This window comes from Poeciliopsis prolifica, unplaced genomic scaffold (genome assembly GCF_027474105.1).
Source record: "Poeciliopsis prolifica strain line A6 unplaced genomic scaffold, Auburn_PproV2 SCAFFOLD017, whole genome shotgun sequence".
NCBI lineage: Eukaryota > Metazoa > Chordata > Actinopteri > Cyprinodontiformes > Poeciliidae > Poeciliopsis > Poeciliopsis prolifica.
Genome location: NW_026562392.1, coordinates 7503818 through 7517400, shown reverse-complemented (window position 1 = coordinate 7517400; position 13583 = coordinate 7503818). Strand labels below are relative to the sequence as shown.

At 36.4% G+C, this 13583-nt stretch overlaps 1 protein-coding gene across 3 annotated transcripts in view; it reads left to right on the top strand.

Moving 5' to 3' along the window:
* Positions 1-13583, top strand: part of LOC129367506 (ankyrin repeat and IBR domain-containing protein 1-like) — a 35925-nt gene that overhangs the window by 19025 nt on the left and 3317 nt on the right. For all 3 annotated transcript variants that reach the window (XM_055042013.1, XM_055042012.1, XM_055042014.1), the window contains exons 12-19: positions 1530-1664; positions 2565-2651; positions 3169-3235; positions 4321-4466; positions 5624-5802; positions 5910-5961; positions 11837-11948; positions 13274-13317. In XM_055042013.1, the coding sequence (XP_054897988.1) occupies positions 1530-1664; positions 2565-2651; positions 3169-3235; positions 4321-4466; positions 5624-5802; positions 5910-5961; positions 11837-11948; positions 13274-13317 (822 nt within the window). The remainder of the gene's footprint in view (positions 1-1529; positions 1665-2564; positions 2652-3168; positions 3236-4320; positions 4467-5623; positions 5803-5909; positions 5962-11836; positions 11949-13273; positions 13318-13583) is intronic.

Genomic DNA, 13583 nt, shown 5'->3' with positions numbered 1-13583 from the left:
GTCTTACAACAAATCCGTAGAGAGCTCAGACTAAAGACTTTCCCTAAAAGAAGCAAACTCCAGAGAAAACAGAGTAAGCCAACTAATGTAGTGAGCCAAGCTAAAAATATGTGCTTTATTTGAACTGTTAGAACATAAGAGCTTTAGGTTCTTCTTTGAAGAGTGTTTATTTTAAAAGGTGAGTTTATAGTTTTTAGGAGATAGAGTGTATTCACTTTGTAACATATTGGGTTTAAAAGATGAAAGCTGTTTTGAAATTAGATGGATTTCTCAGGGCTCTCTGTAAGCCAGATTCTGTGGATTTTTCTGTTTTTTGCAGATAAGATTTTTTTTTCCCTCTTACTTTTGCAAATTAATTTGTGCAACATGAATGGCCTTGTACCAAGTGTTAGATTTTACACAGCTTGTGAAAATTGCACAAATAGATGAAAATCTAAAGATTTGTTTGTTTGTTTTTTTGTCTAAACTTTCAAGGTTTTTAGTGTCAAGAATATTTTTGGAGAAGAGAAATTGTGATGGTATGTGACTTGATAAGTCCAAACTTCAATCCCTGCTATCACTGTTGCACGTTTTCCTAAAAGAAGCACACAACAGTCATACTGGCGTGATGTTGCTTATGTGACAATCCTGTTGCTTCCTCAACTGGGGCTGACTAGAGACTTGCGATTCACTTTGGTGAAATGGAGCTGCCTTCGCGTGCTGAAAGGCCATCTGAGGCCGAGCCTCTTGACCTGTTATTACCTCGTAAAAAATGGTTTTAACCTCACTGCTGGGAAACATAGGAGACAGTGTTGCCAAGGAACTGCCATCTTCTTCCTTCTGTTCTTTCTTTGCACTTTTTTCCCTCCCCTTTTGTGTGTCCATTTTACACCCTCTTTGTTTGTGTCTGTACTTCCATTTACCACTTCCCCTTCACCCGCCCCTCCCCCCAATTCTTAGCTTTCGCATTGGTTTTTCTGAAGTGTCATGTAAGTGTAGGGTTACCAGGACAACACAGATGTCAGCCCTTTGTGTCGGCTAGCTTGTCACCCATAGAAGCACTTGTGACATGGAGAGAAATTACTTAGATGCAAACACGCTGCAGATTCAAGCACTTGATGCATTTGTTATTCAGCAGTGCCGATGGGACTGGTCGCTAATGTCGTCGCTGTGTCTTCTGGTGGCAGCAGACTGCAAGGAACTACGACATCCTAAGAGCTACTTTTATGATGCAAAACATAAATTTTCCTTTATCCTCTGTCTGTTAAGACAAATAAATGAGAAGCTTTGTTCAAGTAAATAATTTTACCTTCTGACTAAAAGTTTTCCATTCGCTTATCTTTTGTAACTGATTGTAATTCAATTCATTTTCAAGGTTTTAAAGTGGTGGGGAAAAAAAATCAATAGTTAAATCAATTGAGCTGGATCTCAGCTTCTGATTTACCACAGGGTAGGGTAAATGAATATTATTACTTTGCTCTCTAGTCTCAGGAGTAGCATCTAACTACAGCAGATGCTGTAAACGAGACTCTGCTTTTCTGCTCTCCCAGTGTAAGTACGACTTCTGCTGGATCTGCCTGGAGGAGTGGAAAAAGCACAGCTCTTCAACCGGCGGCTACTACCGCTGCACCCGTTACGAAGTCATCCAGCAGGTGGTGGAACAGTCGAAGGAAATGACAGAAGAGGTACTGTCACACTGGAATTGGATTCTGTTATATAAGAGTTGTACGTTATTTGCAGTGATTCCATCCCAGTAAGATGTACTGTCTTAAATAAGATTTCACAGCCATGTGTGACAACAGGGAGCAGACACGGTTGCGTGACGGCAGCTGTTATTTGAGTAGCCTCCTGTTGCGATGATGTAAAATAAATATTTTGCAGGCAGCCCAGGCTTCTTCTCCGTTTATTAGTTTTTTGTTTTGTTTTTTTCTTCTCGAAAGCATTGAGCTGTAGAACAACTCAGTATTTAATTTGATAGTTATGAACAAATGGAGAGAAGGTACTGTTTGCACTGTTATGGTAAAAAGAACCAGAAAGGGGATTATGAGAAGGCAAATATATGTGCAGTTGATATTGTTCATACATTTAGTCCAAACACTCAATAAACTATGCCAGCAAAAGCAGTGTTTTGTTAAATTATATTGACAAAAAGGCAATTGTAATACACTGGCAGGGTTTTTCTTAATCCTCTTATTTATGAAACAGAAAGAAATATGTAGTAAACCACATGAACCTCATATTTTATTCATTAAGGGGTAGCCAAGGGCAGCTTTTGTTGGGAGAAAAAACTGTTGATTTTATCATTCAATACCTCATCAAAAACTTAAAGGAGTGCTTCTTTTTTTGCTTAATAGTGTGAGCGTAAAGTCATTGAAAACACAAATTGCACACGTATCCCGTCACAAAGTCTCCCGTCTCACAGGTGAAAAGAAGCTCATTCTTAGTCTCAGTTTGCATTCCTCCCAATCATCAGTACAGATTTCTCCTTTGACTCCTCGGATGCAAGGTATTAACACTTTGTCTGTTAGGGAGAACAACATGTTCAGGAGTTTATTGACTGTGACTGTCTCGTCACGGTTTTGCAGGCAGAGAAGAAGCACAAGAGCTTTCAGGAACTTGATCGTTTTATGCACTACTACACACGCTTCAAGAACCATGAGCACAGCTATCAGGTAAACTTTGCCTCCCTCTGTTGTTTCATTTGCATATTATTCTGACAGGCATGCAGGCCAAGAAACCTTGGGGGAAACTTATCTCGCAGACATGCATTCATTCTTCAGTCCTAATCTACAAAGGTTAAACCTTTTTGTGTTAACCAACTGTAATGTTATAATGTACAATGATATTAAGTAACAGCTGAAGTAATTAACTGTTCTTTTTTTTAACCTTGGTATTTGACATCTGATACCATGTTAACATTTTGAGAAGTCAGTGTACACAGGTAATTGTAATAAATGTTGCAGTAGAATCTTTTCTTTATTGTCCTAAAAACATAAAGAAGAAGGAACTTTTCAGGAAACAGTGGCTGGTTGTCATTTTATGGCGTATCAAGTCTATAAATCAATCTTATTACAGAATTCATCTCTTCTCTGCACTGCTCCGTTTAACTTCATCTCTGTCCATTGTTTGGCGAGGCAAAGTTCCTAATGCTGTTTAACGCAACAATACAACATTGTGTCTTTCTCGTAGCTTGAGCAGCGCCTGTTAAAAACAGCCAAAGAGAAGATGGAGCAGCTCAGTCGAGCCCTCAGTGGAAGTGAGTGTTCAGTCTACCATGACAGTGTTCATTTTCATCACACATTTATCTACAATTTTGTCTCCATCTTTGGTAGTAAACATTGTTAAACTGCGGTATGAGAGTAAAAATACCTAGGAACGTCACTTAATTAGGCACATTTGTAGTATTTAACAGGGTATACTGAGCTTCTGAAAAGTACAGTCGGATTTTCTGATTTTTTATTTACTTGGACTTTGCCATTTTCCAAATTCCAGCTCTAGAGCATAATGGAACACAACATAAATAGCCAGAAGCATTTCCTGCTGATTTACTGCACAATGCTGTGTTCATTAGAAAAGCTCAAAATATCATCAGCTGCATTTTAAGATTTAAATGATGCAATAACTGATGCTTATTACTACCACTCTTTCACTGTTTGCTTATATTTACTTTGCAGATAATTGCACCCAAATTCCCTGTGAGCACCACTGAATGTGTCAAACATTACCACAGATCCATGACATTTGCTCAAACATTTTTCTTTCAGATATAGAATATAATTTCAGCACAGTTTCTAGAAATCATCCAGACACATTTTAACTCAAATCTCTAAAAGATGCTTCTGGTTAGCAAAGATAGGTTTTGTTTCTAATACAAAGCAATTTAGTTTTATTATAATTTGATGCATAAAATCATGTCGTCCTTAAAGTCGACCCCCAGATAGTTGGAGATGCATGTCCAGTCATCATATTTACTCATTAGTATGTTCCATTGTATAGATAAAGATCTGAACTCCAAAAAAAGACTGCCTTCTTGCATTTTTCTCTTTTTTTGTAATGTAAAATGTAGTTTTTTTTTTTCCTCACAGAGCCCTCTTGGGGAAGAAATGTATTCAAATTAGACAATTAGAGTCAGCGTAATGCAAGAGAATTGAAATTCATAACACATAAATGGCAGTGCACCTCTTGACACTACATATGCAACTTAAAAGAACGAAGCCTGGAATTAATTTTGTATAGGTGCTTTGTTTCTCGGATTTCTAAAACTAAAGTGAAATAATGTAGGTGGGATCAAAAGGCTGTGCTAAATTGTGTTTTCTGACTCTTCCTACTTGTCTTGTTTAGGGGAAGGAGGCCCCCCTGATACTACGTTTATTGAAGATGCGGTCCTAGAGCTGCTGAAGACTCGCCGCATCCTAAAGTGCTCTTATCCTTATGGGTTCTTTCTAGAGCCCAAAAGCACAAAGAAGGAGATCTACGAGCTTATGCAGGTTTCAGAGCATTTTATTGAAAAGAAATACCAACTTCCACAGGAAGGCCATCTTACATAGGCTATTACAGATGGGGGGGCTAAAGATTTATAGCTCATGATCTTCCCCACACACCACTGTTAAAGCAGCACATCTCATCGTTTTGTTATTGGGTGTATGAATACTAGTACTGACACAGAATGGGCTTTTCTAAAGTATTGCAGTTAAATTAAAATACAAATGTATGATTATTTTATACAATTAACAGGGACTGAAGAGGTTTTGATGTCAAGGTATGTTGAACATTAAATGGTCGGCAGAAGAATGTTTCTATACCGCCAGCATCTGATGTGTCAAATGTAGCATTGGGAGGGAACAAGGTTAAGTAGTGAAACTCCTGACAAACTACTTAGTTTGCAACAGTAATACGATTAATAAACTAAGATACCAACTTAAATGTGACGGTATAAATATTTTTCTTTGGAAGTTTTGAAGATGCTACAACAACAACTTGAAAACCCTTTTTCTAGCTATTCTCTTGTTTGCTCTTAATTATTTTTTAAAATCAAAATGAGTGATTCTGTAAAACAGGATTTTAATAATATTTTTTAAAATAAATACAAAATTATTAAGAATTTAACATTTTAAATCTTTGCATGTTAATTTAACAAGTGTTAGTAAAACAGCTAGCATTAGTAAAACAGAAGTCTCTGTGTTTATTCTAAAAAAAGTGTTTATTTCCACCTTCACTCTGACTTTTCCAAAACACTGCTAACCTTTCCAAAACATGTTTCATGGCACAAAGATTAGTCATAAAAACAAAACAGAGAACCTTCATTGTTCTCAAATATGGAGAAGGTCTTGCTCTCTTGCAAGCTGAATCAGTTGGAGACATTTTTCAGTGTCAGAGACACGTAAATACAGTGTAAAGTTTTATGTTTTAATTGGCTTCCTACATTTCTCTGCTGGCTCTGAATTAACTTTGAGTACCTCCCCGTTGTGAAAATGATTCGTTTTTAGTTTTCTATGCTTAGCACCAACCCGTTTACCAGAGTGCTGTTTGGAGTGACCTGGGGATGCATAGATATATTGAACATTAAACTAATTTCCTAAAAACACTTAGTTCACTTTCCTGGGAAGCAATCTTTCAGGCCAGCTCACCATCTTTTTGCTTCTAGACCGACTTGGAAATGGTGACTGAGGACTTGGCTCAGAAGGTCAACAGGCCCTACCTGCGAACTCCTCGCCACAAGATCATCCGTGCTGCATGTCTTGTACAGCAGAAGAGACAAGAGTTTCTGGCCTCAGTGGCAAGAGGAGTGGCCCCAAATGACTCTCCTGAAGCTCCCAGACGCAGGTAGAGAACAGAAAGGCAGATCACTAAATGCTTTAAATATTTTTATGATGTTAGTTGTGCAGAAGTATTTTATTAATAGATATCATTTTCTGTCTTTTTCCCAACAGTTTTGCAGGTGGAACATGGGACTGGGAATATTTAGGCTTTGCATCACCTGAGGTAAAGGAGGGTTTGTTTAAAATACCTACTTTGGTCAAGAATATACTTGTTTTACTAAATAACAAATTCAGCCAAATAATGTGTATTCCACTCATACATATAATTGAACTTTACCATAGAACTGTTTATGTAATTTTCTTCAGATATTGTTAAACCGTGCACTGTGACAGCTCTCAACTGAGAAATTGTAATTTTTGTGGTTTCATTTCTTTTAAGTGTAACCCTAGACACCCAGATGATTGGAAGAAATCTTTTGACCTTTTGAAGCGACTTCTAATTATTGCAGTACATCTTAGCACTTGTAACCAAGTCATGCGTGTAAAGACAAAACAAAAAGTACATCACAGGAAAAGTTGTGACAAGAAATCAGCTGCCACTTTTATCAGTCAGTAATTACCATTCTCATATCTTGGTTTGATGTATAGTATAAGCTTTATAATATTATTGTCAGTTTAGATATTCAAGTCATTTTCTTTGGTCTGAACACATTCATTCTTGCTTTAAAAATCGCTGAATATACTTTATGGAAACCTTAAAATACAAAATTTCAACATGCAAATCAACAAAATGTAAATGTTATTGGTTGCTTGAGCTTAAAAACTTCTAGCAAAAGATGCAAGCAGTAGCCAATGTTTTATTTCGGCTCAAGTTATTATGTGAAAAGGTCAATGGCTGATCAGCAAATTGATTATTTTGACCCTAATGAAAGGGCATGAAGTAACAAAGGTTTAATAGGTGTAGTACACATTTTTACCCAGTTCCAGTATTTTTATTTATTTATTTTTTGTCATTCAAAGCTTGATCACATCTTTTTAACATGTTCGCATTTGTTGAAATTGTCTTCAGTAATAATAGTTGGCATTGTCTTGTGATTTTCCAAACCTTAGTGTCTTCTTGATAGTAAGAAGGGTGACTGGTGAATGGTGTTTTGGAACCAGCTGAAGTGTTAGGTCTGTGTTTGTTTGCTGGCAATTTCATCTTAAGAGGAGGCCTCTTCGAAACTGATCAGTTTCACGTCTCAAACACTTTGGTAGCTTGTTTTTCTTATCAGCTACCAGGTTGTGCAGGTTATCCTTTGTTGCTTGCTCAAAGGTCACTTTCAGAAAGGCATGTGCTTTTCTTTCTGTAGTTCTTGGAGAAGGTCTGTCTGTAGCAAATAAGCTTTTCCAAAAAAAGACTGGAATTATGTAACCAGTCAGAAAGCTGGCTAATCTCTCAGTATGACTTGTTTGCTGTAATGCCAGGAAATTTACACTAGTTTTTTTATTTTACTTTTTTAAAGGGTATAAACAATTTTTGATGTTTTTTTTTTTTTTTTAAATAGGAACATTCTGTTCATTTTTACATTGTTCTTTCTCTCGAGATGCAGGTTTCATTTTCTATGAGAAACTTCTTAGCGAATGAAAATATTCTTCAATTAAAAATGTCGGGGGTGGGCCAGTATTGACCTAGCCCAGCACTCTTTATAAACTATGTCCATTGTGAGTGTTGAAGACAGTTGCGGTCCATCCAATTAGCCAAATATATTATTAATGTAAAAGGTAAATGTACAACATCTCTTAATTATTACACCCCACCAAATATTGAGTCAAAGTAATCCTTTGCAATTTTTCACACTGATTTGCTGATTTGAACTAACCTGCCACAAGCTGCTTTGCTCCAACACCTATGATTTCTTAGTATAAATTATTATTGATTTAAAGGTGCTTCATTTGCTTAATGTATTTGTATCACTTCTCTATTAATATCACAGCTAATGACAGTTAATAAATTGTTGAATTAGTTGATTACTGGAGCTCAAGACCTTACGAAATTAAAACAAACATCTAAACCTTGATCCCATTCCTGTATAAAACATGTGCTTTGATGCAGCACTGACAAACCATGACAGTCCAAAGATCCCCATTGCTTTCTGCACACTGGAGCAAGCCAGATGGCACAGTGTTCCCCTGTGCGCTCTTCAATGATTAAAAGTGTCACACTAATGCCTAAGCCTGAGTTTAGGTCTCTGGTTAATAGCACATTAGTTACAGATATTTGTGGTCAACACTTAGAATCATAAAACTATCTGCTTTGATTATCATCTCTCAGCCTTCACCTGCACAGTTAGGTCAGTACATTTTGGTTTTCACTCAAGTTGTATAGATTGATAGTATGTAAACATACAGAGTCATTAGTTTTGTTCTGGCTCTTGTCTTTACATAATAGATTTAGTCTTAATTTCTCTACAATGTAAGGTTGTCATTCCCTTGTAGACGTTTTTTATTTTTTGTATAGTTTTAAATTTATGGGAAAAAAAGATCAATGTTGATGTTTGATCAGTTCTATTACATGACTTAAAAAGCTGTTTCAGTGAAAAAGTAGCTACAAAGAATGATCTCCTTTGTCTAAACTGTGTCCATCACCAATACCTCAGAGTTTTTCCCTCTCCGCTGCACTGCAAGTGAAAAAGGTCAGCTGACAAAAGAATAAATGTCAAGAATTTTTCTCTGGTGCTTGTTAAAAACATATATTTCTCCTGCATGCTCAGCAGAAGCTATAAATGCACATGCCTGTCCAAACCTACTTAAAATATAAAATGAAATCCCAGGATTTTTTATGTTGAATTTTCATATGTGTTAATCGCATAGTTTCCCATTAAGTTCTCAGACTTAATGGAGAAATCTACTCCTTTATGACAATTCTGGTCTGAAGTTTAAATACAACCAATATAGACATGGTTTTTAGATTAATTATATTCTCCATGTATTTATGAAAAGTGTTTTTGTTGTTTTCATGGTGGACCGATAATGTACAACTTAGGGAAGTTTTGAAAATAAGGAGGTTTCTTCAATCCACTGAAAGCTAAAGTTATACATTTTTCCTGATTTGTATTCAAATGTCCCTTTAAATTGGTTTGTTTCCTCAGTTATGAAATATAGGGTATGTGTGTCAATAGGATTGAGGACAGGGCTCTGTGGAGATTAAACGAGAACCTATTTTTTTTTATTAAACCTTAATTTAACCAGATAAAAACCTGTCACATTTATTGTGACAGAGGTCTTGTCTGACCAGGAAGTCATTGTGGACAAGACAAATGGGCAACAATAACAAAAATAAAAGTGGAATATATAACATGAAAACAATTTGACAATAAAATGTAAGCCTTTTACAACAAGATGAGATGCTTTGTCACTATAATTTATTTTCTAAAATAGATGCAGTTTCAATGTGAGCTAATATTTTGTGCAATATACAGATTTTCTTTCAAAACTTCTACTAAATTAGTAGTCACCAATTTCAGATTGTTCTTTGGTCTTCCATCACAAGTACATATAATAAGGGAGCCTTTAGTTTCAGCCACCAGACTAATAATTGGTCTCGGTACTTAAATACTGATTTATTAATTGGTTATTTTAAGTAGGTGGCTCAAGTTGAGCAGTGATTGCAAAACATTATTATCTTGCATGTGTTTATGTATCAAAACATGAATGCCAATATTAGAACTGTAATAATATGTTTTAGTTTAGCAGCCACAAAATAAATAATGTGTGTAAATTGAGTGTTCCCGGATAATGACAAACAGAAAATCTGCCAATAATTTCTTTGCAGTTGTCCGTAGATAAAACAATAATAAAACCCACAACCAGAGCTTATTTAGCTGAAAGCTGGTATCAAACAGCTCCCGAAGAAATAAGGGGAGAAAAAAAAATTCTTTGTTGCTATATTAACATCGTCTTTCATGTTTTATCTCAGCCTCTCCGCGGTAAAACTGACAGCAGAGTGTTTCCATGAGGAGGCTCAGACATTTCACTCCTTCTCGCCGTGCATCTCCACGCAGCACAGGGACTGTAATCTTCTTTCCGGGAGAGCCGGGTTTTGAAAAGTGTGGATCACTTAGGTTGATGTTAGGGTGGAAAAATGCCCTCCAAATTGGTGTGTAACAATGTCACCTCTGACTCGCCTGCCACGGCGCTTCAGTTTCCCACAACGCATCAGTCACCGTAAATCCAACAGAACAAGATTTTACAAGACTATTATCCATCACTCTTTAAGATCGTTAGGATCATTTTTATTTTAGTAAAGTACTTTGTAATCTAAAGGCCATTTGAAGCGCAAGTACACAAAACAGGAGAACAGATTTAATGAGCCAGAGAAGCGTTGCTCCTCTTCAAAAGAACAAATTACCAGTGGACTCGTAGATCAGATGATCATCTCACCTCCTCCCCTTGTTCTCTCGTGCTTCTACATAACAAACAGGGCTGGAGGCTACTTTGTTGTCAGATTAGTATGGGCTTGTGTTTCTAATAGCACAAAGTAAATATTCTCACCAGATGCTTTTTTTAAAATATCCGTCCCCTGATTAAGAGCTGCCGTTTCTCTGCTGCAGCAGCTAATTGGAACACGGTGGTAACTAATCAAAGCTGGCTGACACCGCCTCACAGGCACAGCTACAGATGGGCCCGCTCCATGCTTCTTACAATGCCGCCACATCACTTCATAGTGGGGCTATTTTTAGCACGGTGGGAACATAAAAGACAGAATTTGGCTGACAGCCTTTTGATTATATATGAATGTGATTCGGTGACTTTTGCTAATGAATGAAAAGATTGACTGAGAAATACTCTTGATCGTTTTTTGAAGTTTTAAATATCGGGTTCTGAAAAATGCAGGACGTGTAACTTATTCATGAGAACCCTAACTAGTTATGGGAGCGTTATGGCAGATGTATTGAAATTTTTATTTATTTAGCATTCGACCATGTAACAGCTCCCAAACTCAGAGCTTCAACTCCAAACTGATATCAACTTGTGATTACTGTGAAGGCAAATGAACATTATTTTTTCATTACTTTGTTGAACACACACACACACACACACACACCCACACACACACACACACCCTCACACACACACACACACACTTACTGATCAGAAATGTTTTGTTATTGAATCATTAGTAATAATTATGGGATATCCTTTGATTTTCTGGATTATACTTTTTTTTTTAAAGTTTTTATCTATTAAATTAGGTGCATCACTCTTATAAAAGACCTGCAATTCGTATATGTCATAATTGGCTCGCAGTCCTTTTATTCTTACCATATTAACATTGCTCAATTGTTACTTCTCAGTAAAACGTTTATAGATTATCTCCCAATTAAAACTGCGCATTCACATTAAGAGATTTGCTTAATTGATTCTGCAACATTTATGCTCCAGTGAGTGGTACATTTCATTAGTATCACTTTGCACTGTATTTTCTTTCTATAATGATCATCTGCAGCACAGTTTCTCTCCCTGTAATAAAGAGAAATACTGTATTAGAAAATGGCTTTTTGGCTAATTGAACGCTGGGTGCTATATTACTTTCTGCCCATTAGAAGTGAATCTGTAGCAAATGTCAAAGAAATGGTACATGAATTGTAAGGTTGGATGTTCAGTTTATGACCGTTTCATATATCAAACGATAAACTCCTGGCTCAGCAGCTGCTGCTACTGCTTCTTGTTTCTGGGAAAGAGGGAAGTGTCTATAGTGCATGATTGCTATATGCAAATCATCAACCATCTGGAGGTGCATTCAGTATGTTTTTCCAGTTGTAAAATAACACTAGTTAGAAATAAGTCAAAAAAATATTGAGGTATTACCCTCACTGCTGAGATGAGTTAGTTTTTGCACAAGTAGACCTTTTTACTCCACTTCTTATGTTGTGAATCCAGTAACTCCAGCTCAAGTATTTTCTCCCTTTCCGAACAGGACCGATGCGTTCAAAGCCCATCAAACTCAACATATAAATCAAAGTGGCCGGTTTACAGCTTGTTTTTGATCATTAATGACAAGTGCTACTGGGGTTAGTTGTTCTAATGTTAATGGCATTGCCTGGTTTTGCTTAAAGGAATATGCGGAGTTCCAGTACAGAAGGAGACATCGGCAGCGAAGACGAGGGGACATGTCCAGTGTCCGAAGTAACACACCTGACCCTGACGATCTCAGCGACTCCACTTTAGGTACTGCTGTTATTTTCTTGTCTGCTTTTGTTATGTTTAATGTTAAAAATCAACAGAGAATCATCCTCAGCTACTAGCAAGATTTATTCTGTGAATTCTTCTTGATTTGTCACATGCTACTCGCTTTAGTTAAAAGAGTTGCTTTTTTTGCTGCTGGTTCTCACATTAGGAAACTTTTCAAGACTAATTGAACACCTACTATTGATAATTATATGTATTTAAAAAAGGGCAAAGATACATATTTGTGGAGATTTGAAGTGAGTTCTGCTATAAGATCACTGTAAAGTTGTAGGAAAATGAAAAACCATGATCCTTTTTTTTATTATTCCATCTCTAATGTGATATTTATTGGGACTTATTAAAGAGAAATTAGAAGAAGTCTCTAACTTAACTAAGGTTTTAGGACACACCCTAAATGCTACCTTTTGGGTGTGTCCTAAATATTACTTAGAAATGCAACTTTTTTTAAAATTCCCTTTATTTAACCAGGTAAACCCTATGGAGATCTGGATCTCATTTTCAAGAGGGCCCTTCTGGGCAGAAGTGTGCGACACACAGCGAGCTGGCCAAAAAATAAAACCAATTAATAATACCATTACTTTTAGTAATGGTATTATTATGGTATACATGTTGAATTTGTAATATTTTAACACACTATTCCAGAGACTCTATAGGTTTCTTTAGTTACTCTTAGTTCTGAACCATATTTTATTTAGGTGAAGACATTTAACTGTTTATTTCAGATATAAACTTGATGAGACTGGAGACGGTGGCCGAGCTTTACTTTCATCCTCTTGGACCAACTAATATGAATTTGTACAAAGTTTAGACCCCAAGAAAGTTTATCCTGCAAGTTGGATTATAACTGCTTATAACCATTTAGCACTTCTCTTCGAATATCCTGAACTTCAAAGCTAATTTCCAAAGTAATCCAGGATTTTTTTTCTTTATTTGAATAAACAAAATCAGAAAAATTACAACTGAGCAGCCCAGTATTTTAAATCAGTCAGTCTTGTTCATCACATTTATTTTGTTCGTGTGAGGTGATTTGCCATTTTTGAAGGCTGCAAAGAGGAACCGCTGTGCCAAGGACCATTTATTCATTTCAGTTAAATGCTCATAATTAGTCCATTTTCTGCTTAAACTCTGAAGGTCAGTATTTTGCCAGGTGGTTGTAGCCATGTGCTCTAAACTGGAAATAAATGGAGCACATGTGATAATTGCTTATGAATTAAATTGCTGTAGAGTCAGCTTAATGACTGTAATTTTGACTCGTGTGTTTTTTTTTTTTGTTTTTTTTGTTGTCTATTTATTTCCAACAAAAGAAGCCCAGGATGTCGGCGGTGGCCGCAGACAAGGTCATTTGATGGTGAGTGCACATTTAACAGGGTTCATATGAGCTCAAGGCTTTCAGCTGGGAAACCATGTCAGGTTAAATAATCAATATTTACAACAGGTGGCATGCTCTCTTTACTTTGGCATTAGCCTAATTAAAATGAAAAGAAAAATTGGCTTAGTTTTGAGTTACTATTCTTTAGTAAACCTTATATTTGCAGACTTGCTTACAGAAACTCACTGACAAGTGATAAAGGCTTCCTACCAGGTTCCAACTTTTTCCATATCAATAAAATATTT